Source organism: Myotis davidii, unplaced genomic scaffold, assembly GCF_000327345.1.
Source record: "Myotis davidii unplaced genomic scaffold, ASM32734v1 scaffold1467, whole genome shotgun sequence".
NCBI lineage: Eukaryota > Metazoa > Chordata > Mammalia > Chiroptera > Vespertilionidae > Myotis > Myotis davidii.
In genome coordinates this window covers 408,939-420,334 of record NW_006298267.1, presented here as the reverse complement: position 1 = coordinate 420,334, position 11,396 = coordinate 408,939, and the positions used below count along the sequence as shown (strand labels likewise).

The window sequence follows — 11,396 nt, the reverse complement described above, 5'->3', positions numbered from 1 at the left end:
TGCAGACATCCGGGGCCGCAGCCACGTGGTCGCAGACATCCGGGGCCGCAGCCACGCACTGAGTCTGGGCGCAAAGGGGACTCTGAGCGGCAGAAAGAACACGTTGAAGAGACAGCCAGGCCCAGCCAGCGGCCCAGTGGTTGAGCGGCGCCTACGAACCCGGAGGTCAGGGTCAGGGCACAGGCCAGGGTGCGGCTCCATCCCCTGAGTGCGCGTGCGGAGGCAGGATCCATGATTCTCTCTCCTCACTGATGGCTCTCTCCCTCTCCCTTCCTCTCTGAAGTCAATAAAAACATATTAAAAAGAAGAGAGAGAGAGAGAGAGAGTTTTTCTTTCCAAAATGGATTTGGCTATGTTTCAAGGTGAGGATTAGCCAAGAGCGGAGGTTGTAGTTTGCCCAACGGGAGAGGGACCCTGAGATGCGCCATCTGCTACGTTTTACAGGTGAGCTGAGCTGTTGCCGAACCGCTGGAGCCGTGGCGCCGACCTGGGCACAGGTGCTCCTGGGGCCGAGGGTCCGTCTGGGGCGCAGGCCCCTGGGCAGGGAGAGGGGGCCTCGCTGTCGGCCATGAGGGACAGAAGCGCCGAGGAAGAAGGGGGGAGCGAGCACAAGGAGGAGCCGTGGAGATGGAGGCACTGACTCCTGGAAAGCAGCCTGTGCACCTAGAAACCACAACTGAACAAACGCACCATAAACGAGGGAGGAGGAAGCTTCCACCATTAAAAGTCACAGGATTGGTGACTTTCATATATAAACTGCTTTTACCAAACAGGAAAAGCTGAGCACTCGTGGGAAGACACACAATCAAAGAAAACAAATGTTTAAGCCAATGTCACCCCAACAAATTTAATTTAAAAAAAGAAAAGAAACACATAAGAAACATTTGAGCTTCCTAAAAACTGAAATGCCAGCAAAGCACCAATGAGACTCATCTGTCACCTTTCGAACAAGCAAACGGGTGTTTAAATGACGCTGCAAGTGGAAGAGAATTCAGGGGACGCAGTGCCACTCGCTTCACAGGAGAAAAACCTGCCACCTTCCAGGAAGCAGATGTGTGCAGTGCTGAGCCGCGACTCCCCTGTGCGTAGGTTTTGCCCTAACAGCTCCACTGTAGAGATTTATATACAGGAAATAATTCAGGAAGTTTGCAAAGCTCTAATGGCAAGTACTCACCAGAGCTTAATGCCCACTAATAAAGAGGTAGTTAAGTAAATGGTGGTATATGACATAGTGAAATATTACGAGGTCACACCATATGCAAAAATGAACCCACAGTGTATTGAAGACCTAAACGTAATCACTAGCACCTCAGATAAAAACGTAGGAGGTAAATCTTTCTGCCTTTGAAACAAGCAATGGTTTCTTACATATGAAATTGAAGGCACACAAAACAAAAGAAAAAATAAATTGAATCTCATCAAATTTTAAAACTTTTGTGTTTCAAAGAACACCATCAAAAAAGGTGAAACGACAACCCAAAGAATGAGAGAAAATATTTGCAAGTCATGCTCTGATAAGAGACTCAAACCCAGAATAAAGAACTCTGTAACAACCATTTCAAAAATTACGTAAATGATGGAAAAGGGATTTTAATAGACACCAGAGGCCTGGTACACAAATTCATGCACCAGTGAGGTCCCTCAGCCTGGTCTGCGGGATCAGGCCAAAACCGGCTCTCCGACATCCCCTGAGGGGTCCCAGATTGCAAGAGGGTGCAGGCCAGGCTGCGGGACACCACTGGTGCACAAATGGGGCTGGAGAGGGACACGGGAGGTTGGCCAGCCGGGGAGGGACCGCGGGGGGGCTCCAGGGTATGTCCAGCCCATCCAGCTCAGTCCTGACTGGCTGGACCCCAGCAGCAAGCTAACCTACCAGTAGGAGCGTCTGCTCCCTGGTGGTCAGTGCATGTCATAGCGAGTGGTTGAGCGGCCTTAGCATATTATGCTTTGATTGGTTGAACAGACAACCAGATGACTGGACACTTAGCATATTAGGCTTTTATTATATAGGGTTTCTTCAAAGAATATGTGAAAGTGACCAATAAGCACATAGAAAGACATCATTAGACATCAGGGAAACGCAAATCAAAACCACAGTGAGATGTCACCTCATTTTAGGATGGCTATAATTAAAAAAATATTAAAAAACAGATAATAAGTGTTGGCGAGGATGTGGAGAAATTGGAACCCTTATATGTTGCTGGTAGAAATGAACATGTTGCAGACACTTTGGAAAACACTTCCACAGCTCCTCAAAAATTAAAATATAATGTTACCATGTGACGCAGCAATTCCAATCCTCAATATATATTCAAGAGAGCTAAATCCATGGCCACACAAGTACTTGCCCATGGATGTTCCTAGCAGCATTCATAATAGCCCCCAAGTGAAAACAACCCAGAGTTCACCAACTGATGAATGGACAAACGAACTCTGGTGCACCTCTGCAATGGAGCATCGCTCAGCCGCGAGATAAATGGAGTTCTGATACCGTCTACACCACCGAGGAGCCTTGAAGAGTTTCTCTAGGGAGGAAGCCAGACACAAACGACTGCATTATTGTACAGGGAGTCACTGCCAAGGGGGATGGGGTTTCCTTCGGGAATGACGGAAATGTGCGGGCTCAGGCAGTGGGGATGGCTATACCACTCTGTGAATAATACACTGAAAACCACTGAGTCATGCACTTTAAAAGTGAATTTGTGGTGTGTGAATCCTATCTTCATTCAGCTGTTACTAAATTTTGCAGAACTGAGATATATATTAAATATAAGAAGTATACATGGATGTGTGCATGAGTGCATGCACACATGCACACACGGTGAGGCAGGGAGACTCAGATTTTGAAAGCTGTGTAGGATGTTCATGAGTGGATAGGTGGGATGGAGAGAGGAGCGTTTTGTTTATTTTCTTCTTTCTGCCTGTCTATATATGTTTAACTTTTCCAGTAGTGAAATACATTGCTCTGCCCTAAATAGGGACTCTTATATCTTAATAAATCAAGGGAATGAACACCCAGCACTACGTGGAACAGTCCTGCCGCGGTACCATGGTCCTATCTAACATGACAGAAGAAGACTGAGAGAAAACAAGAAAGATAGATTTACATATATTTTTATAAAGTCCTTCCAGACACAAGAGTATTTGAGGGGAAATATTCAACAAACGGCTAAGAGTCCAAAGTTACGTTATTAATATGCGAAGTGAAAGCAAAGCCGAAAGGGAAGAAGCTGTCCTCCGCCCACACCAGCCCATCGCCCGGAGATGTTCTGATCCCAGCATTCCCAGCAGCAGAACCGACCACCTGTGGTTCAAACCAAGGCTCCCTCCTCGTAGCACTTCCCATTCTGCTGTCAAAGGCAACCAGTACCAGCATGGCATGCAAGTGCACTGCCTTATAAATGATGACATCACTCCTCGATATGTTTATTACATGCCACAGTCAGAAGGTACGGAACATCGCTGACCTCGCATTGTCATTGCAGCTTAGAAATAACTTAGTGATGTCACGTGCGGTAAGTGTGTTTGCCCACTGAGAACAGCTTTGAAGATGATCAAATAGAAGCTAAATATCTAAAGTTAATATTTGCCAGTAACGTTATCTCTCTAAAGATTGTGTATCCAAAGCAAACACCCTGAGCACCTGCCATCCACAGTCCTAGCTATCAGAGATGTCAGGAGAATAAAGCTACTTGGGGAGGGGAGAGAGGCTGCCCTGAAGTTTGAATGAAGGAAGGGATGAGAAAGTACTTTTAAACACTAAAGCAGCAAATATAAGGCACACTGGCATTTTAAAGGCAAGATGAGGCTGCTGTGTTTTGTGAGGTCTTTAAAAATTATTTTTATTGATTTTGAGAGGAAGAGAGAGAAAGGGAGGGAGGCAGGGAGGGAGGGAGAGGGAGAGAGAGAGAGAGAGAGAGGGATTAATTTTTTAAAATATATATTTTATTGGTTTCAGAGAGGAAGGGAAAGGGAGAGAGAGAGAGAAACATCAAGATGATGAGAGAATCACTGATCAGCTGCCTCCTATAGGCCCCCACCAGGGATTGAACCCACAAGCCAGGCCATGTGCCCTGACCTGGAATTGAACCTTGAACTCCCGGGTCACCAGTTGACACTCAACCACTGAGCCACACCAGCCAGGCAAGGAGCTGCTGTGTTTGAATGGGGAAAGATGACACTTGAAGAAATTAAATAACTTGCCCCCGTTTTAAGAAAAATAGGAATAATAGGGACCCTCAGTTCATGCTCCTGGAAGGACCCCAGGAGGACAGATGGAAACGCTGCCCTGGTGAGGCCCTGTGAGGTGTGAAAGCTGAGGAGTCCCCAGCAGGGCAGCTATGGGGTTGCTGACCCTGGAGGCGAGGGGTGTGACACATGCATAGTTGGGAATAAACAAACCCCAAACTAACACCAGGAACTGGGGCCTTGGCTGGCCTCCCGATACCTCAGGAGTGATTCATGCCTAGCGACGTCCTTCAGGTTTCAAGGGGGAGCCTGAAGGACTGAGCTGAAAAGGGTTTCCCTAGAGGTCAGACCCTCGACTGTGCGGGTGATGAACTCACTGTGAACTTGTTGCAGGGGCATAGATCAGACTCGGCGGGCTCCTTCCACACGGCGTTTGGACTTGTACTCATGGCTTCTGCTCATGAAGTCAAAGCCCAGGCTCTATCCTCCTCCTTCCTCCCTCCCCCTCTCCAACAGGGCGGCCTTTTCCCTGTCCTCCCACGTCCTCCCGGGAATATGAGCCGGGACCATAAATCCTGGGTCCTGCTTATTCTTCTTCTTAGAACGGTATTGCTCCAGGCACAACTCCCCACGGGCTGATGGCTACGCAGGCTGTGGTTTTCCTCCTCCATCATCACTTCACGGAGAAAGCAATGACAACGACATCCTTCTAGGCCAATAGCAGCGTGTGGGTCACCAACAGCCATGACGAGAACACAAACAACATGGAAAAACAAGAGAAGGTGCTAGTTCTGGTAAGACCACACCCTGGTCAGGCCTCCCCTAAAAACCCAGAGGGAACGAGAGATGTTTGATGGTCCACCTGGTTAGCTCTGCTGTGAAGGTTGAGAGCATCTTTCAGAACCAACCTTCTAACATGCACTTTCATATGCTTTTTAAATATATTTTTATTGATTTCAGAGAGGAAGGGAGAGGGAGAGAGAGATAGAAACATCAATGATGAGAGAGAATCACTGATCGGCTGCCTCCTGCACACCCCCACCCCTGAAGATCGAGCCCACAACCCAGGCATGTGCCCCTGACTAGAATCGAACCTGGGAATCTTCAGTTGCAGGCCAACACTCTATCCACTAAGCCAAACCACCTAGGGCTTTATGCTTTTATTAGAGGCCCAGTGCACAAACTCATGCACCAGTGGGGTCCCTAGGCCCAGGCTGCGGGGATTAGTAGACCTCCACGCTCCCACAGCCTGGCCTTACCTGCCAGCTCATTGGGCTCCGGCCCACTGTCCACATTGATCCCGCGCAGCGTGAAGTAGTGCACGAAGCAGCAGGCTGTCAGGGAGGAGCCTGAGCCCAGGCTGGGCGCTGCACCGCTCCCGCTCACCCCGGCCTGCTGTGCCTGCCACCACTGCAGCTGGGGCACACCGGGGGAGTGTCCATGGGAGAGCAGCTGTGCTCGCCAGCCCTGAGCCCGGCATCTGGACCCATTTGTCAGCTGAGCGGCGCTCTGGCTGTGGGAGTGCACTGACCATCAGGGGGCAGCTCCAACATCAAGTGTCTGCCCCCTGGTGGTCACTGTGCATCATAGCTACCGGCCGGTCATCTGGTCGTCAGGTCATCCGGTCGATTAGGCTTTTATATAGATAGATAGATTACTCTTCTCTCAGGAGCTCTAGTTTTACAAAATATTATTTCCTAACAAACATTTTCCATATGATTAAAGACCTATAAATAGCTGGTAACTAGCATGGAGCAATTAGTGTGACCGTTCTGAGCTTAAATCGCTCCAGCCCAGAGTGCAGAAAGTGGGCCTCCATCAGCCTACGCTGCCAGGCTCTCAGGCAGGGTTTCTGTAGAGCAGGGTTTCTGCTCGTCATTTTAAAAACTGAGGCTCGCCCCCTGGATCTCCCTAGCCCCCTGGGCATTGGAAAACACAGATTCAACATCACCCACTTTTATTGATAGGTAAGAAGTCAAGGTCAAGGAAATGGCCCAAGTGCTCATTACTACAAAATGGTACCCAAAATCCAGAACCCAGCCACGTGCCTGCTGGGGTTGCAGCACACCTCCCCTCCCCCTCAGAGTGGCCCCAGGCCCTGCCCCAGGCCCTGCTCCAGGCCACTGGTCAGAGGGCTCCTTGGAAAGCAGGGATGCTCCCTCGCACGTGGCCTGTGTCTGGTTTGTTTCTGAGCTCAGCATCCTCTGTTCACCTAACCAGAGTGAAATTCTTGGAGCAGAGTTTCTGCTCACAGCTGGCAGATTCCAAGTTGGCTGGAACCTTGGCACGGGTGCCTCCCATAGGGCACTCCCTGGTCGCCAGTCTGCCAAAGACTCTGCGAAGAATTCACATTCCGACTGCATGAATTTCCTCTCCAGCTCTTGCTTCACACACTCCAGTTTGGCCTTTATGTGGACTATGCGGTTGGGCAGAGCAGGTAATTTTATATATTAGTTAATAAGAAATCCTTTTCTTCACTCCAGGTATGTGTTACTGCAAGCAGTGCTACTGGGGTGGAAGGAAGCCTACCTCTCTATGATAGCACCTTTTCTTTAAAAAAAAATATGCTTTATTGATTTCAGAGAGGAAGGAAGAGGGAGAGAGAGATAGAAATACCAATGGTGAGAGAGAATCATTGATCAGCTGCCTCCTGCACGCCCCACACTGGGGATTGAGCCAGTAACCCTGGCGTGTGCCCTGCCCGGGAATCGAACTGTGACCTCCTGGTTCATAGATCGACACTCAACCACTGAGCCACGCCGGCCAGGTAGTACCTTTTCTTTACAGTGAAATTTCCCCCCTTAGCCCAGAGCTAATCCTGAAAGGTAAGTGGGTGAAAGCCATTATTTTCATTTTGTGGAAATGAGTAAAAATAAGCTAGAGAGAAATTATCTCATCTTCTCGGGCTTAGTGGAGATTTAAGAAATGGAGCTTTCATGCTCTTGACATGAAGGTTAGTAATTTATCTGGCAGAGATTTTGAGTGAAAATTAGAAAGCAGCCTCTAAGATATCCTCTTATATCGTTTTCAATTTTTTTCCTTTCAGATCACCATAAGTTTAAGGATTTGAATCCTGTTTCACAGTCTCTGTGACCACAGAGTTAACACCACAGGCAGCGTTAAAATATGTCAGTTGCTGGGGCCCAGCCACACTGCACTTTGTTCCTATGTCCAAAATATATCACCGCAGAGACACACATTTTGGTAAGAATTTTCACAATAAAAGGCTATCCTATATAATAAATAGCTAACATGCAAATAGACCGAATGGTGGAACAACCGGAACAACAGGTTGCTATGACATGCTCTGACCACCAGGGGGCGTGTGCAGAACATGGCGGGCGTTGGCTTAAGCAGGATGCTGGAGCAGGTGAGCGGGGGCACCAGACTAAGATGGGTGCTGGTCACTGTCATCAAGACAAGCCTCTAGTGTCCTGTCTAGCGCTCGCACCTGCTGCCGGTCCCGGCCCCACTCACACCCGCTGCTGGTGCCTGGTGCTGGTCCCGATCACCATCAGTAGGTGCAAGTGGCGGCTGCCAGCCCTGATCGACCCTGAGGGCTTCTTCACCTCCCCCTGCTCCTGAGGGGCAATCAGGTCAGCAGCTGCCATTCATACCCGCTGATGGTGCCGGCCCCAATCCCTCTGCACCATCAGTGGGTGCGAGTAGGTCGGATGTTGCCAGCATGTGGGAGCAGCAGCGGCGGGAGCAGGGACCATGGCGGGAGGGGCCGGGTGGGCAGGGGTGTGGAGGATGGGCCGAGACCCACACTTGTGCCCACTGCAGCCTCACAGCCCACAGTTCCTTTCAATGTGCAGGAATTCGTGCCCTGGGCCCCTAGTTTGATAATAAAGGATGGAAACGCTTGAGGACAGAGGCTGGCCCAAGGACGTTTTCTTCGTCATATGGTCTAAGATCTCAATAGAAGTGCCTCAAACAAAGCAGCAGATTGGTAGTTCTTGGTCAAAATCTAGATTGAACTCATTTCACCTGAGCCCTAGAACATATGTGTAATAATTGTAAAGATATAATGGGGGGGGTGGCGAGGGGGGCATATATAATACTTTCAACAATAAAGAATTATAAAAGAAAGAAATAATGTGAGGAAGACATTTAAAAAAAGATATAATCACTGAAACCTCTCACCACGTAACCGTCTTTAATAGCCCCCTTAATGCTGAGTAGTTTACAGAATAAGTGGGGATGCTGAATTCAATATTTTCCTCTTAAGACCAGGTAGATCCAACTTGCTCATGTCTGTACACTTCTACACTGGAGTTATGGAGGGCCTGGGTATGCACTCTGTGACTAGGCACTCCGTGACTCTATACCTCACCCACTTACCAGTTATTTCCTTACCTCGTGCAGAGCGCTTTTCCATAGAACTAAATTCCAAAGAGGATTCGGAGTGTGGCCGGTTGGACAGCCAGGCTCTGTAAAACAACTGGAAAATAGGAGCAAACCACAGACATACCCTGAGGGCGTGGGAGGAGATGAGAGAGGGGCCAAGTCGATGGCATGGAAACAATGGTGAGGAAAAGACCAAAGAGCCACGGGGACCATCAACATAACCTGCTGGGATGTGGCGGCAATGACTAGCTGCCTACCAAGGACTGGTGCCCCCATGCATAGTGCACAGCTGTTCCAGGAAGTGGTGCTGCCCGAGGAATCCATTGTCCACCCCACTTGCATCTCCGTGGGGTCATATGACTGATTCTGAGCCAATGGAAAGGGAGGAATAGTAGCCATTAAAAGCCCTCTGTGCGATCCCTCCTGTTCTAGCTCTTCTCTTGCCTGGAGATAAGGGCTCCGAGGCCAAGGAGATGGAGGGAATCCACAATCCACAGGCCGGCCCACATGGGAGATTGCTCCACACACACCTGCACTGGGCTGCTATGTAAATGAGAAATAGACGCTCAGTGAATGAAGCCGCCTTGACCGGAGGGACTCCCTGTGGAAGCAGTCAGTGTTCAACAGCCACATGTGGTTCATGGCTACCACGCTGAACAGAGAAGACGATAAAACACAGGCAGTTCCTCTTGGCAGTGCTGTCACTAGGCTGCGGCCGTAACCATGTCCTTACTCTGCTTAACATCACGTCGTGTTTCTTCTCACTCAGGATGAGGACTGAACTAGCTCCTTCCCAGGGTGGTTGGTGAGCTGGCCCTCGCCCGCCGTCCTGCCATCTCCTTCACTTGCGGGGATTGTGCCCTCACCTCCAGCCTTCGCAAACGGTTTCCCATTCCTCCGTGTGTCTCCACGACGTTGCTCACGGCCATATCGTCTGTCAGGAATCCCCCTCGCCACCCTATAGCTCCAGTTAGTTCTTCAGAACTGACCGTGGGCACCACCGCCTGGCAGGCTTTCCCTAGCCCCACCCAGAACGCTCCCTTTGCCCTCAGAGCTGGGCCGCCTCTCGCCGGGCACACCGTTCATGCCCCTATTGCAGCACTTGATCTGCCTGCTTACCAGACTGTGCGCTCTCCTGGAGCAGGCAGCAGTGTAATTTATTTTTTATCCGCAGGGTCTAACAGTGTCTGGCACACAAGTAGGTGTTGAATTGGTGTTAGTTCTTCCTTGCTCTTCAATCCTCCCTGTCTGGGATGCGTTGCTGTTCCAAAGCCATCACATGCCCATCGATCCACATGACTCCTCAGCTGTCTGCCGCCCAGGGCAGTCGAATGAGCACTAGGCCCCGAGTGCAGTTTGCTAAAGACAAAAGGAACCAGGCAGACGCTGCACAATTGACTTGCAAGGCGCCTGCCTTCTCAGAGGGCAAGGGCTCAGATTTGAGAAGGTCTGATCCCCTCTCACGTGGCTGATTTCCCTCGTTTTCTGTACCCATAAAGCAGTGCTCTCCACCTTGGAGAGCAGGACCAGGAGAGCCAGGCGGTAGCCATGGTCCAGTCTACGTGCTCAGACCTGGATTATCAAAGGTTATTCCAACGCTCAGACCATGTCCGCATGTGTTGCAAGCCTCATCAGAACAAAGTATAACTGAAAGTTTAAATTCTTTACTGCTTTGCATTCTATATGGGACAACTAAGCACTCAGTGATATTCTGCCTTATTCTGTTTCCCACATTATTTTTACTATCTGTATTCTCTGACTCCATTTCGGGCATCCGATAAACAGGAAAACGTGTCGTCCATACCACTCTGCATCGTGATAATGACTTAACAGGTGCTCAATAAATATTGATGGATTGATTGGTTGACGTGGTTGGGCTAATCTGGTGAGGGTTTTTTTCTTTTTTAATATTGTTTTATTGATTTTTCACAGAGAGGAGGGAGAGGGATAGAGAGTTAGAAACATCGGTGAGAGGGAAACATCGATCAGCTGCCTCTTGCACGTCCCCCACTGGGGATCAAGCCTGTAACCAAGGTACGTGCCCTCGACCGGAATTGAACCTGGCACCTTTCAGTCCACAGCCCGATGCTCTATCCATTGAGCCAAACTGGTCAGGGCTAATCTGGTGAGTTTTTATAGCCCCACAAGCCACTAAAAAAATCCCCAAATACCAGTGCCATCGTACAAAGCTCTAGAACATCCGCTGGATTTTCCAAGTAACCTAATTTTGAATCTGTATTTATGTAAGTTTTAAACATTTTGATTTAAAATATTTTTTTAGTTTAAGATGGGCCATTTATTACATGGAGGGCCTCCAATGAAGCAGGCCTCTGGGAATTCTTTCTCTTCACACTGAGTCTTAGTTTGGTCATGTGACTTGCTTTGGCAAATGTGACATTAACAAGAGTGATGTAAACAGAAATTTCATAATCACTTGTCATCTCAGAATTCTCCCTTGAACCTAGAATCCATGCGCTAAGAACGTCTAACTACCCTGCTGGAGGAAGAGGGATGTAGAAAGAGGTCCTGGGACATGTGAGACCATGCCAGGCACGTGGGCAAAGCCAGCCTCGTCATTACAGCCCCGTTCAAGCCATCAGAGGAAGGCACCTGTGTGAGACCTCGAGGGAGACCAGCAGAATTGCCCAGCTGACCCAGCCCAGGTGGCTGCACCACGAACTATAAACAAATAGTGGTTGAAGCCTGGGCTTAGGGGTGGCTTATTATGCACCAGGACACAACCCCAACACTCAGAATTTTCTCTCCTCTTACTCATCAACATGAACTGGTAAGTATCACCTACCATTTGCAGGTTCCATTCTTAAACACCTTGAGTGAGATCTGAAGTTGTAGAGCAC

General features: G+C 49.2%; 1 protein-coding gene across 1 annotated transcript in view; it reads right to left on the bottom strand.

Annotated features, from left to right (window-relative positions):
- LOC102774233 (laminin subunit alpha-3-like) overlaps positions 1 to 9,467 on the bottom strand; it is a 65,375-nt gene extending 55,908 nt beyond the window's left edge. The window contains exons 1-2 of the mRNA XM_015570548.1: positions 9,405 to 9,467; positions 5,448 to 5,604 (exon numbers count right to left, since the gene is read on the bottom strand). Of these exons, the coding sequence (XP_015426034.1) occupies positions 5,448 to 5,604; positions 9,405 to 9,467 (220 nt within the window). The remainder of the gene's footprint in view (positions 1 to 5,447; positions 5,605 to 9,404) is intronic.
- Positions 9,468 to 11,396: the final 1,929 nt, after the last annotated feature.